We start from the raw sequence: 27,457 nt of genomic DNA, 5'->3' as shown, positions 1-27,457 counted from the left end.
TTTGGCGCAAGCGCTTTGACGTCACTAACTTTTTCTATATTTTCTTGCGTTAGATTCAATGTATTTGTGATCTGATTTAAAATTAATAACTGTTAAATTAACAAAATATTTTTATATTTTATAAATGTGCTACTTAAAATAATTTGAAAATATCATTTTGTTGTATAAAATGGTGATTAAAGGCTATTCATTCATTCTAATGTTTTCCTTAATTTTGTTGTTAACCTAGTGATAAAATTTGACAGATAAGAATTTTAAGTATTTATAATATTTTTATAAGGGTTTTTTTTTTATAGAAAGATGCTAGAAAACGTGAAACAAGTTATATTAGTGTTATCAGGGAAAGGTGGAGTCGGAAAATCCACAGTCAGTACCCAACTAGCACTAACACTTAAAGAAAAAGGTTTTAAGGTTAGTGTTTCATAAACATTTCTCAATAATGAATTTTATATTGTACTTACTTAGTATAACAGTTTTTTTATTATATTCTAGGTTGGATTACTTGATATTGATTTAACTGGACCCAGTGTTCCATATTTACTAAATTTGGAAAATCAAAATATTCATCAAGGACCAGAAGGTTGGATACCAGTATATTTGGATAAGGAACAAAAACTAGGTGTTATGTCTATTGGTTTTCTTCTCAAATCTAGAGACGATGCCGTCGTATGGAGAGGACCAAAGAAAACATCGATGATCAAACAGTTTTTAGAAGATGTATATTGGCAAGATTTAGATTTCCTAATCATAGACACACCTCCAGGTATAACTTTAGTAAAAATTAAATAAAAATTAATATTTTATTAGATGCACATGTAAGTAGATTAAGTACTATATACATTTTAGGGGTTTTAATATTAATATTTTCATTTGCTCACTTTGTTAATAAGGTGGAAAGCTGTGTTGACTTAAACCACTGCATCTAAAAAAAGTACTACAGAAGATTTATATATATTTACTATTTACTCTTATTTTCTAGGCACATCTGATGAACACATAACAGTAATGGAGAACTTGCGACAAGTGCCACAGTGTTCAGCAATTATAGTGACAACTCCACAGGAAGTGGCCATAGAAGATGTGCGCAAAGAAATTACATTTTGTAGGAAAACTGGCATTCAAATAATGGGCATTATTGAAAACATGAGTGGGTAAGTTGGTAACTGGAGCTAATATTATAATGTTTATTTTCTGATCTGATTCTATACATATTCATATTATAATGATGAACACTTTGTTTCGTTGAAAGACCTTACCTCAGAACATACAAGTTCAAGTGGAATAAGTCTTTTTGTATTGGATAGTTTTTTTATTGAGGCCGTCGTGGTGCAGCGACACGCATCCAAGTTGCAATGTGCATTCCAAATTGTTGAACCTAGAATCTTGATTTTTTTTTAATAATTTCTCCATAGAGGTCATTAAAAATTTTTGGAAAATAGAATTTTTAGATAGATCGGTGTTGATAGTCCGGATACACTGAACTCCATATAACCGAGTAATTGAAATGTAATGGAAAAAATAATAATTAATAAAGCCTATAGATTTTTAAAGTTGTAAATCATTTTTACTACAAGAAAAAATCTTGGAAAATTTAAAAAAATATCCACCTGACCTGCCTTGCATATTTTTTTTTATTTTGCGTATTATCAGTTATTAACCATTATATACTAGTATAGAAAAATATATATTAAATTTATTTTTTTCAGTTATGAATGTCCAACATGCAGTGAATGCACAAACATATTTTCAACTGGCGGAGGGAAATCTTTAGCCGAAATATCAAAACTACCTTTCTTAGGAACTATTCCTATAGACCCAAGAGTTGGTGCTTTAGCCGGTAAAGGGGTAGCCGCAATTACCGAATTACCTGAAAGTAATACTAGTAAAATGTTTAATCGCTTAGTCTCTGTTATAGAGAATGGATTAAGTAATGGATTGTAATATTAATATTGTATATACTTTAAGATATGTTTTTTTAATATATAAGGTAAATAGTGTTATAAATAAAACATTCAACAAAAAAATATATTTAAACATTCCTTTTAAGTTTAAATCCAAAATTTAAAATTTACTTCACAATTTGTAACTTCATGGCAGCATCTAAAATTTATGTAAGGGATATAAAAGCAATAAGAGCGCCCAAGTATACATTTTTTTAAGCATACTACTGTAATTCTCAATTTATATAATAAAATTAATATAGTTTTAATTTACTATTTGGGTAATCTACTCCATCCAAAGGACCAACTGTTTCTAGTAGAAATAACAATTTATTAGGACAAAGTAGATGTTTGCAGTTGATTCCGTTTAGATATTTTGTGCCCTTTATACCCCTCATGTATAATACATAAATATGACTAAAATAGAAAGAAATATGGTTTGTATTATAATTATTTATATATATTTTTTGAAAACTATTCAAACAATTTTTTTTAATATAATTTGAACTGCTACTGCTGCTTGCTAAATATATACATATATATAATTACATAATTAATTCTAAGAAATAGAAAGTTAAATTATGTTCCTATTTATATTACAATTGCCGGCTTTTTAAAACAAGTATATAATTATTTTTTAAAGCAATTTATTTTGTAGTGCAACATTATTATATTTTTTCAAAAAAGCCTTTATTTGGATACTAAGTTTCATCTTTAGCATTTCATATTTAAAGATTGTTTTTAATGGACAAAACACATTGAACAAAAATGTTTCTTAATTTACTTTGAATTTCGATTCTTACTATCAAATTAAAAAAAAAAAAACAAAATATTTAAATATGATTGTTTGTTTTATAATGTATTTAAAATGGCTATATGTAAATATTATGGGTTTTAATAAAAAAATATATCAAATTTTTCAAAGTTTATTTTTTATTACATACACAACACATAATTTAAAAACATTGATATATTTATGTAAATATAAATCTCAAAAAATACATGTATCTCCTGTATGTTGTATAAAATTTGGAAAATATGTAGAACACGCTTTAGGTTACAGCTTCAGGTTAGTGTCAAGAAGAGGTTCCGTTCTTCGATTTGCATTCGAGACATTGTAAGATCGAGGAAATTAATTAATTAATTCCGACGAGTGGTAATCGAACTGAAAATCATCTTGTTTACAATACGGCATTGTCCCATTGTGCACAATGCACATAGCCCTTCTTTTTATGTTTCAATAATATAAGTTTTACAAAAAAAGTTTTTCTTTAAACAATGTAATGTTCAAATTGTATATGAATATACTATGACATCTGGTCCCTGTATATAGTTTACAATATTATTTTTATTAATAAATGGGAAAAGTATACATTTGTAACATAAATTGTCTTTAAATATAATTTTAAACACTTAAAACATCAACACACATTAAACTTATATTTTGAAGCCATTACCAAAATACATTTTGAATTACACAAGTAAATAAAATATAAATTATAATAATATATAAATTTTGATAATATATTCTTAACCCCGACGAAAATAAAGGATGCCATATGTTTGTCATGTCTGTTGGTTTGTATGTGATATCGTAGTCCCCAAACAGATGAACCAATTTTATTTTGTTTTTGTTTAAAAGTTGTTTTTGTTTAATCAACAGTGTTCTTAGCTATAATAAAAAAAATGCTGAAGTATTTGCAGATTATCACCTTTTTTTAGTGTGTACGTTTTGGAGCTTTTTATGTCGGGAGTTTTTAATTACAAATTATTTACGAGATTATTAATTAAAACGTTCCCTTTATTTTGGTAATAGTTTCGAAACATGCTGTATAGGTAAATATATTTTAACATATGGATATAATATATTCGAATACATTTGACTCTATTAGACATACAACATTTAATGCCTTAAACATTTTATAAACTAGTCTAACAATTAACATATAAAGCCTATATAATCTACCCACAATTACTTATATATACTAAGGAATAATTATAAAATTAAGAATGAAACATTTTGAATTTATATGAAAGGGAGAATATTTTTTTTATAATTAATAGAAATATATGATTTGAGAATTACAATATACAAAGTGGAAGCGTCCGCGCTCCTTTTGCGGGAGCATATAGGGTAAAATATTTCAAACCCTTACCTAAAAAAATAATTAAGATTCGTTAATAGTTTAGATGTACCTACACAAAAAAAATCAATCGGCAAATTAAAGGTTTCGAGGACCCGAGGTCCATACGTGTGCGGGCGCTCTAGGTAGGTCTGGCGTCTAGGTGGATCTGGTCGACATATTCTGTTATGAGGCTACGTATGACTTCTAAAAATTTCATAGTATTTAAATTTGGCCTTAGGAGTTTATTTCCATGATTACCAGTCCACACATTTACATTACATTGTATGCCTATCCTAGTTTCCCGACTTAATTGTAAAATTTGTTCACTCCAATATCTTAAGTTTTGCGAGTTCTTAATGCCATTGCGAGTGAAAGTGCTCTCGTCAGTCCATAAAATGTTAAATACAAAGTCTGAGTCGATGTTGACATTTTCTAGTAACCATTGACAACATGCTAAACCGATAGGCCTATCTCGTTGTAATTAAGCCTGAATTTTATATATTTAAAGGGACGACGTTTGTTTGATTTTAAAATTTTGTGTACCGTAAAGTCGCTTACTTAGAAGTAATTGGCTCTTCTGCTTAAGCTGGGCGTAGGATTTCTATCGAAGTAATTTATTTCAATTTCCCGGGCCATTTGTAATTCTCGTGACGAAACACACTCTTGGTGTGGCACTACTGGTTGATTTTTTCGGACCCTTCGTACTGCTTTTACACATGTACGATAATTTGAAGGACATCTACGACTATTACGATACCTTTCTCGGTATTTTTGTAATGCGAGATCCATTTTATCGACATTCTTCATTAATTAAAATCATATCCATATATTCCACAGAAGTAAAATGAGATTTTAAAATAAAAACACTAACTAAAAGTAAAAAAAAGTAATTGTCCAAATTCGAAAAGTAAATATCACAAAAACACAAATAATGATAATACAAATAATAATAATAAAAATGTAACGGTCGCTGTTGGTTCAAGCTCCTGAAACATAGACAGTAACCTTGAATGATACGCAGTGAGGTTAGATCCCCCCTCTGTTGCCCTATAGTACGCACGCATGACACTCTCATTCAGTTAATGAGACCATCTCATGCGAGGCACTTACCACCGGTAGCGGGAGCCTTGTTGAGAATCCTCGATAGTCCTGGCTCCAAGCCCTCCGATGGTAGGATGTCGGCGCGCCGGCGTGTTCTTAAAGCCGGCCTTCGACTCTGTCATTTCACCCTCCGAACCAGCAGTCGAAGCCGCAGTGCGATACTCGTCTTGTGACGACGGCGGTTGGTGATTCGATGAACAACATCTCTGTCCATTGTGTTGGGAGTGCGCGTACGGCGCGTACGGCCCGTATTGAGGTTCCTCTCTCTGGAGCCCTAGCCACCGATGGCTTGGACCCTTGTCCCGCCCTCGGAAAAGTGGTTTTTTTATATTTTTAAATGTATTTTTTTTAATAATTTATATTTGAAAATGTAAAGTTTATTCTCTTATATAATAAAAGTATACATCATAAAAAAATGTTATACTCCAAAAAAGTCAAGATAATTTAACAAAATTACAGGCCAAAAGTCACGTTTAGGTATTTTAGTTACAAAGCAAAACACGAAAGTAATAGTGCCTACTAAAACTATTAAGGTCAAATATTAATAATAATAATAAAAGAAGCTTCCACCATGTATAAAGGACATAATATTTTTAAAATTTTAAATATATATAAATATATATATTTAAAATTAAATTATTAGCCACTTCTTTAATTAAATTTAATTAAAGAAGTGGCTTAAATATTAAAAATATATGATAGTTTTAATATAATATTTCAAATTAGAAGTCTTACAAAATACAATTATAATGTCATAAATTCGTTTTGAACATAAAATTAATATATAAAATGTGTATTTCCTGCATAAATTTTATACAATTTTTTATTAGCCATCATGGAACATGTAAATAAGATGTCACTATGTTTTTTAGTTTCCATACATTGTTTACTTAATAAATGATTAATAACTTATAATTAAACGAATTAAATACAAATAAAATAATCTATAATAACAAAAATCTTTGAGATTACAAACAATTAAAACTATATGAAAACAATTAAAATTATGTCAAAAAAATCTTAAAAAATATAAAAAACTAAAAAAGATTATGATATATTACTTTTTCTAATAATAATAAAAAAATAAACGCTTAAAAAGAATATCGCCAACTTTGATGAGCCTTTGTTTTTATACAAAGTATTACTTAAAATAAAGATTATAATATAGATTTTATATATTAAAAGGGGAATAGTAAATATTGATTAGGAAGAAATAAAAATATACAATAGAAATTCGATTCGGACCTTTACATATAAGCAGAAAACCCGCTTTCCTTCATACATTGAATTATCCGGATCTTCGATAATCAGAAGGCCTTACGACAGCAATTAGTCCGATTAATCGAGTTTCTACAGTTGCATTTAATCTATATAAAAATAATTAATGCCTACAAAATTAAAAATCTAGTCCCAGTTTTTTGTATCACCTTTTTAATAAAACTAACTAACATAAAGAATAACTTCATTCCAAAAAATATAAAAAATAACAACTGCTGATAAAAATTTTATTAACTTGTATAGTTACGTAATTTGATATTAATAATATATATGTTTTGAATAAAAACTGATTTATTTTAACTTCGCGCTGTATCCCAGTCATAGTAGAGTTGGTATAGCGGATCTGGGAATTTAGTGTTAAAACACGTCGTTTTAATACAATAACATAAAATATACATACGTATATGAATTTATATATCATAAGTTGGAAAATGTAATTCCTATTAATTTCTTAATAAACTTTGACTTTGGCTGATAGTATCTGTTATTTGTAACAAAAACAACATTATGCACTACATAATATGCACAGAATCAGTTTTTCTTTATAATATATTCGACAACTCAGATTTTCGATTATTTAAATATCTAATTTTGACAACAACTAGTCCGGTTAATCGAGTTTTTACTGTACTTACTAATAAAGTGCTATTTCGTTTATGCGGTAGTAATCTCCAGTTGGTTTTCCTCTCCAAGCCACATGAACTGACGGATTTCGTCCTCTGATGATGGACAACAATGGGGAGGTGCCTTTTCGAGGACACGACGAAGTTCCTATGATACGCAATTAAATTTAATTGTAGCAACAGTAAGAAAAGGATCAACTATTAATATATTTATAATTAATTGGCGTTGAGTTTCGCCACTCAACACGCAATGCTTCGATTCGGAGGAAATTGAAAAAAAAAATAAAACAAATAGAAGTAGGTGAGACTCACCTGCATGGCGCTGCGGTTGCGCGCGGCGGCGGCGCGGTGGTCGACGACGGGCGCGGGGTAGTCGCGGCCCACCACGCAGCCCGCGCGTTGCTGCACTTGCAGCGGCGCCGTCCATGGCTCGTAGCTACAGAAAAATACATATATATCTATAAATCTAGATAGACTAATACTATTTTATTTCATCATCATCATCATCATCATCAGTCTGTCCTCGTCGCTGAGCTCGATATTCAGCTCTTCGCATCCAGCCGTTTTATTTATGTGAAATAAATTGTAAAACTACAGTGAACTAAAAAAAAAGTATAGTCCACAATACTTACATGTATTCCACGGGCATATTAGCCAGTTCAGGCACATATCGTCGTACGTAGTGTCCGGTGGGCTCGAGCCGTCGTCCGAGGCGGACGGGGCACGCGCACTCGCCTGAATCGAGGAGTGCTTCAAACGCTGATGATGATACCCACATCCAGTTACCGGCGCATACTGACCTGGTGGATGTTATGCGTTTTTGATTTAAAATATTGGTGTGAACTATACTTTTTTTTTATTTCTAATTCGTGGAAATATTTAAATACCTTTTTAAGGTGAAAGCAACAATTACTTTAGTTAATTCACCAATCTCAACTTTAGCTTAATTTAAAAACACAAAAGAGTGCAGGTAGCAGAGTGTCTTAAAACTAAGTTATATCTGCCTACTCCGCTGTGCGCAGGATACACCATGACATTATATATGCTCTTATGATAAAACAATATAATAGATAAACCTACAACACTCACCAATCAGCATCAAGAAGATACTTAAGGAAGTGATTCAATCCGTGTTCCCACGACAACCACAAGGTACCGCGCGTCAGGAACGACGCCACTGTGTTCCTCACGGCGTGATGCAACCATCCTTCGGTGCGAAGTTGACGCATTGCGGCGTCTATGAAAGGGAAACCTGTACGGCCTACACGCCATCTGGTGAAAAATTCGGACAAATTTAGATAAATAAATTAATCGTGTATGTTGTTAACTATAAGCGACGTAAAATTCCGCAACATCATCTTACAAGGAAATGCTTCTATGAATGAGAAACCGGTGCTATCATCACGCCACCTAGAAAGGGAAGTGGAACAGTCTCTTATTGTTGACATAAAGCGGCTTTCAATTCCGCAAGAGCATCTAAAACATATATAAGAATTCCCGTATTCCCACGATGACTATTGTACATTCTACCACGCGTAAGGAACGAAAATACAAGTATTATTACAAACAGCATCAGCCAGTCCGTGCGAAAGGTCTAAGCGGAGTTTTGCATGTATGTGAGTGTTCACATACATATAATTATATACTAGGATAGACTTTTTAACACTACATTATACAAGCGGCTGTGAGCTCGTAGAAATGATATATTTAATATTTTTATTTGCTTTTATAAAAAAATAATAAAATATCTCACCTCTGCAATTCATCGCTTTCGGGTTCCTTCCAAGGGATGTTCAAACATATGGGATTATTGCCCATTTGGCCGTAGTTAGGGTTGTTTACACTCATCGTGTAGAAATACTCACGCCATATAAGTTGACCTAAATAAAAAAAATATTTTACGATATAACAATATTTGAGACCATCATGGCGTATTGGTACAAGTGTCACTGTTAGTCACACTGACGGTGTTTCGAAAGTGGAGAACGGAGTGTCTTAACTAGATTCCCCCTGCCCACCCTGCTATGTGCGGAAAACTTCATAGCGTAAAGCTTATATGAGACAAACTCCTACATATCTCAGTTAGTATAATCGCTCGCTCTCTTTGTTGCCCAACAATATAGCCTAACTCCGAGTTGTATCGAAAAATATTATATTATAAATAATACATGTATAACTAGTAAGTGTATAATATTTTTATTATATATTAATACCCGTAATAAATTGAGTAGAAGCGAGTTGCCCCTGGTTCACTTGGTGGAACAAATCTTGGACGCACCAATAAAATCTGCAAAGTAAAATTTAAGAATAAGAATTCAAAAGTAAATTTAAAAATATGAATTTTAAAGTTTAACTTTGTCAACTTTAATAAGGTGACCTTAAAATTGATATGGAGCCCTCGGTGGGCGAGTTACGTTTCCGAAATAATAAATTCATTTAAAAGTTAGTTGTTAGACTTTTGGCGACTTTATAAACACCTTTATCTGAATTGAACTTACATTTACCTATTTATATTCTAATTCTTATGTAAATAATAAAACTTACCGTCGCACAGAAAGACAACCAAAACGGAGAGCTGGGCTCAAAGATATAGGGGGTCCCAATAGGTCGGGATTACCGTGAGTAGGTAAATAGGATCCTCTGGAAATAAACAAAAAAATAAATAATTAATTTAATAAACCTTCAAATGATAAATTTTGTAAAACTATAGAATAAATATGATGATTTAAATTTAATATAATTATATCTTTATTTAGCTTCACGCTGTATCCCGCACATTGCAAAAGAAAATTTTTAATAATCTTACACTTGTTGCAGTATTTTGTTCGTGGATAAATATTGATAGCTGATATTACACATCAATTGAGTCAAATTTGGGAAGTAACTTTAAAAATAGAGTAATTTATTTAAAAATAGACTAATTACTAAATGCGTGTTACCATAAGGACATGTTAACTACGACTATTCATTCATTTCACTCATCGCTAGGAACGCAACGCGAGGCTTCCGCAAATTCTAGCGATAAACAAATATCTCGGATTACGCTGCGTCTGTGGCTTGCATCACTATAATGAAGACACCCATAAAATTCAAATTCAAAATATTTTTTATTCAAATAGTATATAGGCATATAGTATAATAGGCAATTATTATAAGCATTTTTGAATCGTCGGATGAACATATGAACAAAAAGCTACCACCGGACTACATATCCAATTAGCAAGGTAGAGGAAACCTCGAGTCTACACACTCCGTTCCCCACTCTCGTATAGAGTGCCGAAACTCAAAGCCGGGCTTTTGCCTTGGTGCCAGGCGAAAAAATGAAAATATTATAATTAATAACTCATTCTCTCGAGTGGGGACAGAACCCAAAACTGTCGTGTTATTGTCACACCTTTGTGCCCCCTGTACCAAGACGGCCTCAATTAGTGGCCATTTTAATCACCTGCAGAACGTTTCATATTCCACAGCCAAGCGATTTTGCATTTGGTTTAAGGCGGCCGTCTCCCCTCCGACCCAGCGTATCATACGAATGTCTTCATTTTCCAGGAAAACTCCTAAATCTTCAGGTTTGGGGGCCTTAAATATATTTTATTTTGGTTTTATTACAAAATATTGACTTTATACTACTTTTTTTTTCAACTTCACGCTATAAGTATCCCGCATGTAGCAGGTTAGGCAGAGGGAACCTAGTTTTAAGACACTTTGTTCCCGCTAAATTCTGGAGGCATTGCATCTGGAGTAGCATAAATTAACATCGCGCCACCATGCAAGCAAAGAAATGAAAACTTCAGTTTCATTTGCTCGAGTGGGAATCGAACCCACAATCTAACGTGTTTACAGTCACACCCTAATATCTCTGCGTCACGACTGGCATCTACTTTATATTTAGGATTTCTATTACATTTTAAATCAATGGGGCCGTTGTATGCACGTCTGCCTAGAGAATTAGTCGCGACGGTTGTAGATTTGATTCCCACTTGGGAAAAGAATAATTATAATTTCCTAGTTGTACCAGAAACAAGACGGCGTTGAGCGCCGTCAGTTATACACACAATATATTCATTCAAAATGAATAATTACCACATCAAAGACAGTAAATTCTGTATAAAAGCTTTCAGGTAATGATCCAAAATTGATTCCTTTCAAGTCTAAATCGTCGACGGGGCGAGGCGGGTCCCCGATGATGGCTACAGTATGCTGAAATATAAATATTTATATGTCACATTTATTTTAAAGTTTTCTTACAAGGGATCAATGGAACAGTGCAATTGTTTTAGGTTCAAATTGAAAAAACATATGGGAATGTAGAATAACATTTGAAAATCGAAGCTTCTACAATAATCATTCTATATATTACTAGCGACCCTCTTGCGGCTTCGCCCGCTTTAACTACTGGATTATTCATGTAATGTATGTTTGCAAAGCACTTTAGATAATGTGAAAATTAATTAAACCCTAATGCAACCCGCATTTTTGTAGTTTCAATAAGGATTTTTCAATTGTTTTACACAGCAAGGAATTTTTAGTAGGTACCGTAATTTTAAATCTGTGCTACTAAGTACTTATTAAAATATATTTAAATGACTATTTTTAGATAGTTAAATGATTATTTTTAAACGGAAGAAATTATAAACAAAAACCTACCTACTAATAACTACTACAAAAAATGTGAAACCAAATATATCGCGCTTAAATAATACATTCAACTCCAATTATCCAATACGTGCAAACACATCTAACTAAATCTTCGTTGCTATAGAGGCAGCCGGGTTTTTTTTTTCGAGCTTGTGGTTAATGCTGAAGGGGTTATTCTGTCCCTGATGAAAAGCAAGCACGACGTGGCTGCCTGTGAGGAAAATTAAATAGAATGCATGGGCCGGGAATCGAACCCGGGCCGCCCGCGTGGCAGGCGAGCATTCTACCACTGAACCACCGATGCGTGTAAGGCAAGCGGGCACGGCGGACGCGCTTGTATAAGCAAAACATCGCGGGACGCATGGCGAGTGGCGAGCCGTTTCGCAGCAAGGATTTTTTTGATATTGTAACAACTTCTAAAGTACTTATTAAAATGAAAAACAGTAAAAGACAGTTTTAGTCTACATTAAATGGCCAACGTAACTAATGTACTTATTTATATGCTGAGAGTAAGGGATAAGTGAAACTTGAGTAACATACAGCTGATGTGTCAACGGCGGGATGTGTCAACAATTAAATGCGTTTTTCTGTAAAACTATTCGCAATTTCGAAATATTGTAAAAAGCAAATTTTATCTTCGTTTAACGTAGAAAATTAATAAAGTATTTTAAACGATAAGGATTAATACCATTATGGAAAAATATCCCTCACAATAAAAAATATATTGAAATTATTATTTTCAGACAGAAAAATGATCACTACACGTTATTCTTAAAAGATACGAATATGCTCTCGCGGACTTTTTTGTAGATCTTATTAAGAGGAACAATACTCCAGTACATTTTTTTCATGTAGTACTTACCATTAGAGCAGCGCATGCGCGAAAGTGTCTCAACGGGTACGACTTTATACACATTTATCGTATTTATGTTAATTTACATAAGAATGTACAAATAATAAACTATATATAAACCTTCTACGAAAAACACTCGACTTAATGGTGAAGACCGCATCAAAATCCGTTGGGTGGTTTAGAAGAAGAAGAGTTAGAAACAACAGACAGACACGAAAAGCGACTTTGTTTTATAAGATATAGGATGTTCTTCTATGTTCTTACAATAAACTTTGTAAAAAATTATAAGTTTTCGCAATGGCGGTACCTTAATTTATAGCTTAATTTCCCAAAATGTCTCAAAATGAGAGCAAACTAAAATCGAAACCTATCTACTATTCTAGAACTTACCAGAAACATCTGATAAGTTAACGGCGGTATGCCCCCATTAGCTCTAATGACAGTGTCGGGGTCCCACAGAGTGTGCGACACGTGTTCCCGACACGAGACACCGATCTCGCGACACAGGGCGCGGACACCGTCGTCGCGTGGACGCCATATCGGCTCGCAATCCTGCTCGAAGCAGATTTTACGTATACCTGTAGAATATTAGTATATTAATATTACCATAAAAACATTACATATGTCTTGTTTTTTTTTATATTTTTAATGAAAAAATATATTAGTAAAAAGGAAAAAAGTAACATATTCCGAAGGTCCATATCACGATAAACATTTTTTTTATCGTATAGTAGAATTAAGGTAGAGCATGTACTTCCTCACAAATATAAGAAAATACAGTCACTAATTGTTACGTCAGTACATAAGAAAAATAAATCGTTAGTTTTGCTTAGCTTCTCAGATTTCAACACAGTAATGTTTTCACAATACTGTCGGCACTCGGTTTAACTATTCAAGCGAGTTTGTCGTCAAGAGAGCCATATCGTACCTACAGCATGTGCCCATTTCAATTCCTTAGCAATAAATTGAATGATTAAACTTTTACGGAAACTTTTTTAACGGAATTATTGGTTATATACCTTAAAAAAATACACAAATTCCACTGGTCTATTTCTTTAGATTATTCATATATTTTTGTTATGGAATAAAACTAACATGTAAAAAAGATGTAATTGTATTTTTTAATGGTTCCGACGGCACTTCAAAAGAAAAAGACGGAATAATTATAGGATTAGTTTGTTCCATCTATCTGTACGTCTGTCGGTCTGTGAAGACTATTTTTGTTAATATTGCGTGAGGGTGTGAAACTGAAATATATATCAAATATCTACAGTCCTTTAGAGCACAGGGCAAAATAAATTTCTAAGTCTATATTTCACAGATCTTCAGGTACAAACTGATATTTGTAGTTCATTTCATACAAAAAAATATAAAAGTATCTAAGCCCAATGTTTTTATCTACCGCAATAAACAATTCAATACTCACCAAATTCTTCCCAAAGACGTTTAAAGACGACATCAGGTTTTCCCTTTATCATATGCAATCTCCCACCATACTTCCTGAACTGCACATCGAGATCGTTCAGAGCCTCCAGGAGGTAACGCATGCGGTTATACCCCACTACTTTGGTACCTGAGTAAAAAGAATAGGACACAAGTTCTTTAGTATACGAAGCTTAGTATAGACATCTATCTATACTAATATAATAAAGCGGAAGAGTTTGTTTGTTTGTTTGTTTGAACGCTAAGATCTCTGGATCTACTGGATCGATGTACTTTGTTTTTGATTTGTATGAAAGCTTCATTCTTCAGAAGTGCTATAGGCTATATAACATTACATTACACATATGTACTAATATATTAAAATACTTTCTAATTTGACATGCAATTTATTCTGCCATGTTAATAACAACCGTCGTTGCTACGCGACTGTTACCGCGGCATTTTGATATTCATCCTTATGAAATAAATATAATAGTCACGTTTAGCATTTCATCTAAATTGAAATTATAGTTTACTGTATAACATTCTGATAAATAATAAGGAGATGTCACCGATTCGAAATGACCTAACCTACGAGCGGCATAGTATGACCGACGCGAACGGGCAGATGACGTTAATGGTTTTATAAATTTTCATACATTTTTATTTGCTGTTTATAATTAATTTAATATACACTTTGGTTCTCTTCTTATTTTATTTGATATTGCTGGCAAAAATTATGCTTTTAGATCGTTTTTGTACGGTTTTTAGGTACTTTTTCTAATATTAACAATATCCTTTAGTTACTTTTACTTCTAATGTTGGTTCATTTCAATTTCTCAGATATTGTTTCTAATACTATGTCTCTACTTATTATTCTTTTTGATTATTTAAGCTTATATTTTCTTACTAACTCTATTGAAAACTGAAAATAATATATTTAATAAATATTCTTATAGTTTAAGCAGGCGTAGCCGCGTCCGGGTCCACTAGTCCTATATCTTATAAAACAAAGTCGCTTTTCGTGTCTGTCTGTTGTTTCTAACTCTTCTTCTTCTAAACCACCCAACGGATTTTGATGCGGTCTTCACCATTAACTCGAGTGTTTTTCGTAGAAGGTTTATATATAGTTTAGTATTTGTACATTCTTATGTAAATTAACATAAATACGATAAATGTGTATAAAGTCCTACCCGTTGAGACACTTTCGCGCATGCGCTGCTTTAATGGTAAGTACTACATGAAAAAAATGTACTGGAGTATTGTTCCTCTTAATAAGATCTACAAAAAAGTCCGCGAGAGTATATTTTTATCTTTTAAGGATAACGTGTAGTGATCATATTTCTGTCTAAAAATAGTAATTTCAATATTATTTTTATTGTGAGGAATATTTTTCCATAATGGTATTAGTCCTTATCCTTTAAAATACTTTATTAATTTTCTACGTTAAACGAAGATAAAATTTGCTTTTTACTATATTTCGAAATTGCGAATAGTTTTAGAGAAAAACGCATTTAATTGTTGACACATCACGCCGTTGACTCAACAGCTGTGCCGACTCAAGTTTTACTTATGCCTTACTCTCAGCATATAAATAAGTATGTTAGTTACGTTGGCCATTTAATGTAGATGAACTGTCTTTTACTCTTTTTTCATTTTAATAAGTACTTTAGAAGTTGTTAAAATACTAAAACATCCTTGCTGCGAAACGCGCCTCGCGACGTTTTGCTTATTTATACAAGCGCGTCATGAGCAGTCATCGGTGGTTCAGTGGTAGAATGCTCGCCTGCCACGCGGGCGGCTCGGGTTCGATTCCCGGCCAATGCATTCTATTTAATTTTCCTCACAGGCAGCCACGTCGTGCTTGCTTTTCATCAGGGACAGAATATCCCCTTCAGCATTAACCACAAGCTCGAGAAAAAAAAACCCGGCTGCCTCTATAGCAACGAAGATTTAGTTAGATGCGTTTGCAGGTATTGGATAATTGGAGTTGAATGTATTATTTAAGCGCGATATATTTGGTTTCACATTTTTTGTAGTAGTTATTAGTAGGTAGGTTTTTGTTTATAATTTCTTCCGTTTAAAAATAGTCATTTAACTATCTAAAAATAGTCATTTAAATATATTTTAATAAGTACTTGAAAAGATTAGTAGCACAGATTTAAAATTACGGTACCTACTAAAAAATCCTTGCTGTGTAAAACAATTGGAAAATCCTTCTTGAAACTACGAAAATGCGGGTTGAATTAGGGTTTAATTAATTTTCACATTATCTTAAGTGCTTTGCAAACATACATTATATGAATAATCCAGTAGTTAAAGCAGGCGAAGCCGCAAGAGGGTCGCTAGTATCTAATAATTCTATTTCACATTTCTTTATAAATATATAGTACTCGGTGTCAATATAACTCTCATACAATATGAGAATATGCATGTAGCATGGTAGGAGAAACATTCTCCACTTTCCGCCGATCCGAGACGTTGGGTGTAGTGTGGCGGAACGATAACTTCTTATAATTATTTCACTTCTTCTATTAATAATCTTGAGGCCAGACGAGACCAGTGGAACACGGGTGTGACTGTAGGCTCGACAGGTAGCGGGTTTGATTCTCACCCGAGATAAATGAAATAATTAATATTGTCGTTTAGTTCTGCCACTCAACATGCAATGCCTCCAGAATTCGGCAAAAATTGGAAAGCGAAGTGTCTTAAAAGAACGAAGTGTCTTAACACTATGATCCTCAGTTTCTTCTGCCTATCCTGCTATGAGCAGGGAACAATGTGAAGCTTTAAAAAAGTAAAAAAAAAAAAAGTAGAGAACTCGTACAAAAATATTAAATTCATGGGATATAGGTATCAATATAAGAAAAAAACATAGCTCTCACTTACCAGCAGTTTCACCATCAAATATAAAGATAGGAAAGAACGGCACGCTTCTATCTTCCAAAGCACTTTGCAAGGATGGGTTGTCGTGCAGGCGGAGGCCGTGGCGAAACCATAGGACGCTGCCACCAAGCATCTTTGCTGCTTCTAGAAATATTGTTTTCTTTTATTCTTATTATTTATACTAAAATTAATCCCACTCGCGGAAAAAAGTTTAATATTTCAATTTTCTTACGCTATGCCTCCAAAATTCGGCCGAAAGTAACTAAATGGGAATGAAGTGTCTTATCGCGAGGTTTCCAGGTTTCCTCTACCTATGCTGCTATGTCGGGGATAAAAAAAATTACAAAAAAAATAATGTCAACATAAATAAATATGAACCTAGTAATATAAATAGCATTTATAATAGATAAGGGCACAAGTTATCAATTCTTCGTTATTACATTAAATATCTACGTATTAATAAATAAATATGTTTTCTAAAAACAATTTCCTTGGAAATAAAATCTAATAATCTATATATATAAAAGGACTTGTCCTCACTGACTGAGGTAAGACGCACGCACAGCCGTAACCGCTGTGCGTAGAAACGTGAAATTTGGACAGATGTTTACTTACGTAATTGAAAAATTTTATCCCTAAAGGGGTGAAATAGGGGTTGAAAGTTTGTATCGGAAAAAAATTAAATCGGCATCGATTATCATAAAATTTTAAATTTAGATTTTTAAAAGTATTTAATTGAACACGTGTTTCATCGTTTTCTAGAATTCTCCCGCTAAGGGTGCATATAAGGGGTTGAAAGTTTGTATAGATGTTTTTTTAAATCGGCACCAATTTTTATAAAATTTGAAATTCAGACTCTTAGAAGTATTTAATTGAACATTTGTTTCATGGTTTTCTAGAATTGACCCCCTATTGAACACATGTTTTATGGTTTATTAGAATTCACCCCCAAAATACGCAAGCGAAGCTGCGCGCGTCCGCTAGTTTTATATAATAATAAAGTTTATAAAACAAAAACAAAAAACAATTTTTAATTACCCCCCCCCCCCCCCCAACAAAACTGAAACAAAGTTGGCTAACAAGCTTCCAGCAGCTAACAACAATACCTACCTAGCAATATAGGTCAAATCAATATCTAGAACGGCTATAGCACCTATCCAATTACGTTGTTTCATACACCCGTCAAATACATTCACAGTGCATAACAAACTATGCACAATATTATTCTATAAAGGATCCATCTGGAGCTGATGGTAATGGAAACACGTGGAACTCGTGGAAGCGTCTCGTATAATTATAATTGTATGGAAAACAATGTTGGTGGTGAATGTGAAAATATCGAAACTTGTTTCAAATGTGTCAGAAAGCCAAATATATACTTCTACTTAAATTTCTATGAATAGTTTTTTTTTCTTTTTAAGGTTCCATCTCTCAATAGATAACAACGGAACCCGTATAAGATCAATTTGTTGTCCGTCTATCCGTATCTCAGGACCATTTATCTCGAGAGAGGTATCAAGCGTAAATTAATATAAAATCTTTAGATCTATTGTCCCTTGAAGCACAGAAAAAATTAAACTTCTAAGTCGACTCAATCCTAAAAAGATACGAGCATTTATGCATCGGTTTTGCTGAATTTTGTATGAAGTTCACTGTGTAATCACAACCTTTAGGGTTCTTTTAGTGGACCTACAGCTACGAAATTGGTCCTGAAGTCTCAATTCAACTAAAGGTCTCGATTAAGCAAAACTTACAATACAAATAAAGGAAAATTGAGGGTCGATGAAAATAATGCCACCATAATAATAAAACCACAATGACCTCTAAATTTATATTGTTCATTCTTAAACTTAAAAAAGATATAATATTAAACTGATGAGCAGAACATTTTTTATAGTTTCACGCTGTTCCAACTTAGCACAGTAGATAGAAGCGACCCGGGACCTAGTGCTAAGACAATCAATTCGTGTGCGTGTTGAGTTGCGGAACTTAACGCCGCGCTTTGTCTTGTTATGATAGCGACGAATGAATGGGAATCGAACCCACAACAGCACGCTTTTGCCCCTGAACCACAACGACCTTATATGTTATTGAATAATAATCGCAACTATAAGGATATTGCATAATATTTTTATCAGTAATTGCCTTGCTTGTGTAATTAAATATACACACATACCTAGGTATTTAGCTTACGGCGGCCATTTTATAAAGAACCTTTTGTTACACTTTACCAACTTAAAATACGGCTTCTTTTCCTTCTCAAAATAACCTTTATATAGGTTAGCACTAGAATGGTCGCCTATTGTGCGATATTAGAAACTCAAACAATTCTGAAACTAAAATACCTGTACTTTTCACGTTTATAAAATCATGACGACATTGGGCACGTGTTCGATTAACGATGCATTTGCAAGTTGGTATCCAACAAACGAATGGACCATTTCTATTTATAGAATACCAACTTTTACCTGGAGTTTCGATCAAATGTCGAAATGGAAATAGCTAAAAATTGTGAAACATATGGTACATTTTTTATGAGGGGTGTAACTCTGAATCGATAAACGGACTATAGAACACAAAATCTATAAAAAGCAGTAGTTGCTGAGATTAGCACATTCAAACAAACAAATTCTTCAGATTTATAATATGTATGGTATAAGGGTGTTTCTAATTTTTTTTTTTTTTTTTTTTTCGAACATGTGGATAATGCTGTTAGCCCTATTGGCTTTTACAGCGACACCGGTTGGGTAGGGAAGAGGGTACTCTGTCCCTGAAGAAATGCAAGCACTAAGTGGCTGCCTGTGAGGAAGTCGACGACTGTAAGGGCGCCCCCTGCGGGACTCGAACCTCGGCTTGCGGCCGTCGAGCGGACTGGGATTTCACCTATGCTAAGCAAACCAGCCGCGACATGAAGTCGCGACTGGGGACAAATTAGACTACTCTAAGGGAGCTAACGGTCCCTAACCGCTGGGTCCGACCGCGCCGAGACGCGATCGAGCCGTTGAATAAGCTGGACTTCGTCGTCGATTCCGTCGACGACGGTGTTTGTGTCGTGTGTGAGTAGTGTGTTTCCTACCTACATACGGGGCATTCGCTATGGTAATGGCGTCATCGGAGTCTAAAAGGACGCTGCGCGGGCGTCTACGTCTAGGGAGTGCGTTAGGGATGTAATCACACGCATTAACGATGAGGGGATTCGCGTGCGAGCCTGCGCGCTCAAAGTAGCGCTTCGCTAAACGTTTGCAATGCTCGTAAATCGATTCCAGTTCAAAGTCTCTATGTAGGTCGACGTTACGCACGAACCAGGGACAACCTGATGCGATACGTAAGAATTTATTTTGTACCTTTTGCATGGGATCTAGCTTAGTGTGCGCGAACGCTACACAAGCATAAGAGAGGACGGGTCTTATACAAGTTTTGTATAGTGTCAGCTTATTTCTAAGTGACATTTTACTACGCTTGTTTATGAGATAGTATAATCTATTAAGAATGAATTTAGCTTTGTTGCAAGCTTTCGTGACGTGGGGTTTGAAGGAGAGTTTAGAGTCTAATGTGACACCTAGATATTTGACCTCTTTTTCCCAGGGAATGGCTTTATCTAATAGATAGATGGTAGAGATTTGCTCTGAACGAGCGCGAGGGAAGAGTATCGCTTTACTCTTCTCTGGATTAACCTCGATTCTCCATTGGCGGAACCACACACCAAGTACGCGGGCCGCTTTCTGAAGTCGATCGGCTATTATGCGTGTGTTACGCGAAGAGGTGTATAGGGCGGTATCATCGGCGTACATAGCCAAGTGTACATCCCTGGTACGAGGTATGTCTCTTGTGTACAGCGCGTATAACATAGGAGAGAGGGTTGAACCCTGGGGGACGCCTGCGCGGAGGAGGCGGGGGGAGGAGAGAGTTCCTTCTACTTTATAGCGGAAGTATCTATTTGACAGAAAATCCTGCAGGATGCGCACGAGACAGTCTGGCAAGCCAGAGCGCCGCAGCTTGAAAATTAAGCCGTTATGCCAGACCTTGTCAAAGGCTTTCGCTACGTCGAGAAAAATGGCGGCAGTATGTCTGCGGTAGGAAATTTTTACTTTATATTGTGCTATGTGCTCTACCACGCGATGGACTTGGTGGATGGCGGAATGTTTCTTTCTGAAACCGAATTGCTCTTTAATGAGCAGAGATTTGGCCTCTACCACCTCGGAGAGTCTAATGAGAATGATTCTCTCATAAATTTTTCCTAAGCAGCTGAGAAGGCTGATAGGTCTATAGCTAGAGGGCATATTCCGCGGCTTGTTAGGTTTCGGTATACCTATGACAATGGCTTCCTTCCACTCGTCGGGGAAGGTGCACGACATGAGAAGGGAATTAAAAATAATGACCAATAGAGATAAGAACTGAGCCGGAAGGGACTTAAGTGTTCTATTAGACAATTTATCGGGCCCCGGGGCCTTCCTATCTTTGAGATTTTTGATGATGTCTTTGACCTCGTCTTCCGAGGTCGGGCGGAGCGATTCCCCTTGCGGGGGCGTCAGCACCCATTCTGCGACCGCGGAATCCACGCGCGCAATGTGGCTCGGGTCGCAGGGCTGACTACTCGGAGTACATTGAGCCTCTAAACTGTCAGCGAGACATTCCGCTTTTTCGGTGTCATCGGCGGCAACTGATAAATCTGGCCTAATGAGAGGAGGCATAGTCGAGAGACAATCGACTCTAAAAACACGCGACAGCGCCCAGAATGCCTGGTGCGTTGGAGCGAGCCCCTCGAGCTTTTTATCCCACGACTCCCCGCGCAGAAGTTCGAACTCGAATCGAACTCTCCTCTTTAATCTATTAAATTCCCTACGATTATCGTCAGTCGGGTATGCGTCGTGTCGTCTCATTGCTTTATTTCTGCATCTAATCAATCGTCGGAGCTTTTCTGAGATTTCAAACCTACCTTCGGGTAAGTTTGGTACCTCTTTCGAGCAGCTCTGGATTGTGTTTTGAATATATTCGGTAAATTTATTCGCCGCGTCTATTGCTAACTCCGCGGAGTCGGCGATGCCAGGTATTAATTCCTTTAAAGGGGATTCATTCGAACGGAGGAGCTTTCCAAATTTCCTCCAGTCGGTTACTGTTTTAGTGGGTGGGCCTGAGGGGCGCACCTCGCCTAATTTGAGAATGACAGGACGGTGGTCCGAATCGAGGTCGGGAATTGTTTCTATTGAATGTTGACATAAGCCTACATTCGATAGAATCGCTATGTCGAGAACCTCGCCTGTGCCGTGGGCACTAAGGCGGGTGGGTGAAGGCGGGCCAATAACGAAAGCATTATATTTACTAGTGAATTCAAGGAGTCTCCTACCATCGGTATGAGTCATCGACGAATTCCAATTTTTATGTTTACAATTGAGATCCCCGATCAGAAGGACCGAGTCACCCATACTAAGTAGCGATAAAATGTCGCTTTCTAATAGTTGCCTATTTCCCGAACGATAAACGGAGGCAATAATCAATGGCTGATGGCCTGTGAGGAATACCTGGCACACCGACGCCTCGGCGGCTTCAAGAGACGGAGGGTCGAGCGGTATACAGTGTAAATTCTTTTTGTAATAAATCATAGTGCCGCCGCCTTTGGTGGCCCTATCATTCCTTACAAACCTGTAGTTCGCAATGCTGGGACTGCGAACCCCGGGCTTAAGAAAAGACTCCTGTATACAAAAGATATCTAATTGGTGAGTGTGAGCGAAGGCACTCACTGACTCACGTTGACGTTTGACACCATTAGCGTTAAAAGTCGCTATAGACAGGGCTCTTGGCTTAATACGCGCGAGTTGCGAGTCAGCGGGTAATGGAGTGAATCTATTGATGACCGCCATTGGAAAAGTTATTTAGATATGGAGCCCGCGATGGCTTCCAGGAGATCGATATGCTCGATTATCGCTTGGGCGCGGTCGTCTGGACTATTCGTATTCCTTAATTTATTCGCGAAAATTTTGATTTCGTTGAAGTCAAGAGATCTAACTAAATTTAGCACTAGTGCGAAATCGCTACCATTAGAGAGGGCGGCGCGTGAGGGCGCAGGGGTGGAGTTGGGAGCCCCGACCTTGACGGTCGGCGGCTTGACTGGCGCCGCAGCGCGGGCTACTACCGGAGGTGGCGCGGGTTTAAGCCACGCGTTCTCCTTAGGCTGGGGTGCGGGCACGTATTTAGGAGCCGGCTCCTCTATTTTGCGATTAGCCCCCCTGTTTTTGCCTCCGCGCCGGGTGCGTCTGCGCGGCGCGCGGGAGCATCCGCGATAGTTCGCGGGATGACCCTGCGTCTGACAGAGCACACAGCTGGGAGGGACGGCGGGATCGGGAGCTTTGCGGGGACAATCCGCAGTGGCGTGGTCGTCTAGGCACTTAACGCACCTAGGCCGCGCGAAACAATTTTTGGCCGAGTGGCCGTATAGTTGGCAGCGATGACACTGCCCTATGAGTCCCCTCGAATGTGGGGGTTCGACCCTGATGCCGGTGAGAGAGCACACCGACCTCAGGTTGAAAATTTCCTTTCCCTCTTTAGTGAGGTCCAGGACGACAAGGACTATATCAAATTTCGCTTTAGTGCGAGAATTGTAAAGCCGATGCGCTTGGCGCACGGGGAAACCCTTATTCCGGAGATCGGAGAAAACAAGCTCTACGTCTAATTCTTTCGGAATGCCCTTTAGAACTACGCGCAATTGGCGCTCGTCCTCTAGGGCGTACGAGTGGTATCCTATTTGATATTCCCTAAGGAATGAGGTTAGTTGTCGGTGCTCCGACGAAGTGGCTACTTGTATTTTGATTCCTACCTGCGTTAGGCGCGCGGTGGAATAGGAGATATTTTGGCTGTTAAGCCAATCAGAAACTTTGTCCCATTTGTGTTTTTCCTGCATGTAAATGGGCGGCGGAGGCTTGACACGGGGGGCGCGGGGGGTCTCGGGCTCTTCCCGCTCGGCCGCAGTTGCGGGGGCAGGGGAGAGGGGGACCGGCGACGCGGCGCCCTTGGCACGGGTGTTTTTGCCCTTGGGCTTATTTGCCTTCTTAGGCGGCGGGGGGGGGTGTTTCTAATTTGCTTAAATAAAGTATAGGGTTTTTCTCACCCACAGCTATATTTACGAAATTTTCAGAATTTCTTAAAGTCTCCCATCTCTTAAAGTGAAAAAAAAGGAAAACAAAGCAAAATAAGCTGACGTATGTGACATCTTATTGTAGCCAGACGGTTTCCAATTATATACCCACTCAGGACAGTGATGATATTTAAAACTATTCTTATTCCTCCCGATCTGATAAGACGAAGTGCTGCTTTGGCAACCGCCTCTTTACATGTATTGTGACTAAAAGTGGAAAAGAAAAGAATGAAGTGTCTCAACACTATAATTAATAAAAAATCACATAAACTAATCATTAGGTTGGATAAGGCCAGTCGTTGCGCAGGGGTACAAGCGTGTGACTGTAAATGTGTGGTTGTGGATTCGATTCCCAGTCGAGGAAATGAAATATTTAGGTACTATTTACATTTCCTCTTTCTAGTTTCCAGTGAAGGCAAAGCGCGACGTTAAGTTCCGCCACTCAATAGGCAATGCATCCAGAATTCGGCGGAAAGTGGGGAGCGGAGTGTTTTTTACATGCGGGATACAGCGTGAAATTGAAAAAAAAAAATTAACTTGGTAATAGATTTCCTATCGTACGTAATAAACTGAACGAATTCCACAGCTATTTTGCCATTGTGAAACTTGATTAAATTGAAATTTGAACTTTGTGCTATTTACGGAATTTCGCAATTCTATTCGTCTGCTTACGTAGTTGAAATATAAGTTCATTTATTATTAAAATATTTTTCCTCATTTTCTTGTGCAAATTTTTATACCAATACCTACCTATTTGTGATTTTTACTATTAATTTTCGTACTAGATGCAATTAGTAACTTTAATATTCGGATAATATGCGATTTCTATTTTGTTTGTCATACTTTATTTCTTACAAAATCAACAGAGAAAAGCAATGAAGGGAACATATATTTTTAATAAATAATAGTGTACATTTTATTTACTTAACTTAAATCAGTTTATATTATGGTTTTACAAAAATAGTATAATTTTAACATTACGGACACTGTCAAAAATGTATAATTACGCACAATTAAGTTGATATCGGTGTCTTTTTTCACTCGCAATTCTAATTTATTAAATTAGGTTGTGGTTGCAAACTTTTGGGGTATACAACAAATATATGTGTACAATGCCGGCGTATGTTGCGGATTGTTATTTTAGTGAAACTTAAATTAAAAAAAATTAAAAAATCAGCTTCACGCTGTATCCCGCACACAGCAGAGTAGACAGAGAGAACCTGATGTTAAGACACTCCGTTCCTCACTTTCTGTCGAATTTTGGAGGCATTGCGTGTTGAGTGGCAGAGCTCAACGCCGCGCTTTGCCTCGACACCAGAGCGAAGAAATGGAAATGTAAATGTAAATAAATATTTCACTTCCTCGAGTGGGGATCGAACCCACAACCGTCGCGTTACAGTCACACCCTTGTGCCACTGCGCAACGACAGCCTCAAATTTATGAATTGGTCTTTGGAATAGTCATTACAAAAGATAAAAGCTTTGTCGAAATATAAAAGCTTCTTATTGGCTAGCATATAGCATGCAAAGTAATTAGTAAGTAAGTAAGTAATAGCGATTAAAAGTTAAATAATGTAATTTTTGTACAAATGAAAGAAAGGTTTTTAAAAAATATTCAATGAAGATGTATATGAGAGCAATATTTTTTATTTTTCGTTAATGTTCATTTTTATTCCTTTCAAAAGGAAAATAAATTCATATATTACAGAATACTAATTAAAGTTTTGTCGCACCTGAGAATATGCTTAGGAAGAATTTTGCGAGAATAGGCTAAGCAGGTGTACACTCTAAACCGATGATAATATTTTATATAATATCAGCAGGTAAGAACATAGTACAATATAATTTATTAAAAACAAAAAGATGAACATTGACAAATTATATGAATGTTGATTCTCATAGTTAAACTTGGGTGTGAATTGAATAATCAACTAATATTGCAAACAAAAGGAAGTAACTACTTTTATGCAATGACACAAGCGATTGGACAATTTAACTGAGTACCAATTGTGAAGAACTATGCATCAAAGACAATAACACTAAAATAGTGTTTTCTAAGTAATGATTATTCAATTCATAAAAATATATTCCGGTTGGTAACAATAAATAAAATTATATTATATTAGTTTATTTTTTTTTATTAAATTAAAAATGGATTTTAGTAATTCTTTAATTAGTAAAAGTGTAAAATGAGTCAATCTTTTACATTGAAAATAAAATATTCCTAGTGGTCTTTATACCACACTCCATAAGTAACAAAAACCAAAGGAAGATTTTTGTGTTTTATCTATCTATTGTTTGCCTTTCAAAACTGTTTGGCAAATTTAGATAATATATTCATGCTGTATAGCTCAGTATTTGGAAATATATAACCAAAGCTTTAGCAGCCTCTCTAATCTAAATAGCCTTAAGAAAAGTCTAAAAAATTATAACTCAACTAAACTATCTCTTATACATACTTATACAAAATAGAATAAGAAATCAATACTTAGGCTGTTCTTGGACAGGCGGACAGCATTTCATTGAAAGTGCAATGGTTGTGGATTTGATCACTACTTGAGAGAATGATTATGGTTCAATTATTTTACTTCTTATATATAATTTCTGCCTCTCTCCTCTCATAATTTTTGCCATTTATATTTTCAAAGGAAGGAGTAAAATTTTAAAATGTATATATTTTAAGTTTAAAGTCATTTAAAAATAATCAATGTATCTTTTGTACCATTATTGGCTCAATAAAAAAATATAAAAATGAAGGTCAGACTACAAGTATCACCTTGAAAGAAATTCAGTATGTAAGCTTAAATTATGTTTTTATTTTAATAAATGAAACTGAAATAGCAATTTATGACTATAGTTTAAACTGAGTATAATACATAAAAACGGAACAAGTATGTAAAAAAGTCCAAGTAATAAAGCTCTTGAATATTTTTTGCATAATAAAGAAATAATAATCATATTACCTTCAACGTCTGCCACAGCACAGTAGATTTCTATATAAAAATATGGTAAGTATATAAGTTTTAACTAAATAATTTTCAAATGAATAATAATTTATGCTAGGTGTATATGGGAATAAAGTATCTAACACGACTGAAATCTAAGGATATCTAGAATGAAATGCGTTCGAGTTCGAACTTGAACCAGCAAAACACTGTGTTTATCAACATTGAAATTGTCATCTAGATTTTGACAGCTTTAAAGTTAACTATCATAACTTTTTTATATGTACATACTTAACATTAAAAAAATGTTATATAACGTCGATAATTATTTTTATTAATATTTTTCTTCACAATTACAAAAAAAACTTCAGGAAGTAAAAGAATAATAATTAATATATTTTCAATAATCTATTTGATTACGTTTATAGTATTTTACCAATTTAAGTTCTATACTCCTTTGTAAGAGGAAAATTACAAAAAAAATAATGTCTTATAAGTTACATTGACACTAGAGGCC

General features: G+C 35.3%; 2 protein-coding genes across 3 annotated transcripts; one reads left to right on the top strand and one right to left on the bottom strand.

The window, feature by feature from the left end:
• The first annotated feature begins 42 nt into the window (after window positions 1-42).
• Window positions 43-3,327, top strand: Nubp2 (NUBP iron-sulfur cluster assembly factor 2). 2 transcript variants are annotated; one of them, XM_085198759.1, is made up of 5 exons: window positions 43-172; window positions 297-411; window positions 493-763; window positions 980-1,151; window positions 1,707-3,327. In XM_085198759.1, the coding sequence occupies exons 2-5, from the start codon at window positions 301-303 to the stop codon at window positions 1,939-1,941; spliced, it is 789 nt and encodes a 262-aa protein (XP_085054885.1). In that variant the 5' UTR covers window positions 43-172; window positions 297-300; the 3' UTR covers window positions 1,942-3,327. The 2 variants fall into 2 exon arrangements, with proteins under 2 accessions (XP_085054885.1, XP_085054884.1); XM_085198758.1 differs by lacking the exon at window positions 43-172 and having other exon boundaries at window positions 234-411.
• cry (circadian regulator cryptochrome) lies at window positions 2,851-27,155 on the bottom strand. The gene is made up of 13 exons (XM_085198757.1): window positions 26,959-27,155; window positions 16,871-17,011; window positions 13,986-14,132; window positions 12,950-13,137; window positions 11,152-11,268; window positions 10,514-10,647; window positions 9,613-9,708; window positions 9,282-9,355; window positions 8,822-8,948; window positions 8,158-8,340; window positions 7,701-7,868; window positions 7,381-7,504; window positions 2,851-7,216 (listed from the first exon to the last, which is right to left on the bottom strand). Exons 2-13 carry the CDS (start codon window positions 16,998-17,000, stop codon window positions 7,100-7,102), a joined length of 1,605 nt encoding a protein of 534 aa, XP_085054883.1. The 5' UTR covers window positions 17,001-17,011; window positions 26,959-27,155; the 3' UTR covers window positions 2,851-7,099.
• Between the last annotated feature and the right edge of the window lie 302 nt (window positions 27,156-27,457).

This window comes from Heliconius melpomene, chromosome 15, assembly GCF_056956725.1.
Source record: "Heliconius melpomene rosina isolate 202511_hmr_F chromosome 15, ASM5695672v1, whole genome shotgun sequence".
Taxonomy (NCBI): domain Eukaryota; kingdom Metazoa; phylum Arthropoda; class Insecta; order Lepidoptera; family Nymphalidae; genus Heliconius; species Heliconius melpomene.
The sequence above is the reverse complement of the archived record's forward strand: the minus strand, read 5'-3'. Positions and strand labels throughout refer to the sequence as shown.

What these genes read in the sequence shown, in the direction of transcription:
- cry (XM_085198757.1), bottom strand. Translation starts at nt 17,000, where the DNA reads ATGCTTGGTGGCAGCGTCCTATGGTTTCGCCACGGCCTCCGCCTGCAC. An exon ending in GAATATGAAACGTTCTGCAG is followed by an intron (nt 9,709 to 10,513) that starts GTGATTAAAATG and finishes GTTTATTTCCAG; the next exon opens with AGGATCCTATTTACCTACTC. An exon ending in AATATGCCCGTGGAATACAT is followed by an intron (nt 7,505 to 7,700) that starts GTAAGTATTGTG and finishes ATTTTTCTGTAG; the next exon opens with CTACGAGCCATGGACGGCGC.
- Nubp2 (XM_085198759.1), top strand. Translation starts at nt 301, where the DNA reads ATGCTAGAAAACGTGAAACAAGTTATATTAGTGTTATCAGGGAAAGGT. An exon ending in TTAAAGAAAAAGGTTTTAAG is followed by an intron (nt 412 to 492) that starts GTTAGTGTTTCA and finishes ATTATATTCTAG; the next exon opens with GTTGGATTACTTGATATTGA. An exon ending in ATTATTGAAAACATGAGTGG is followed by an intron (nt 1,152 to 1,706) that starts GTAAGTTGGTAA and finishes TATTTTTTTCAG; the next exon opens with TTATGAATGTCCAACATGCA.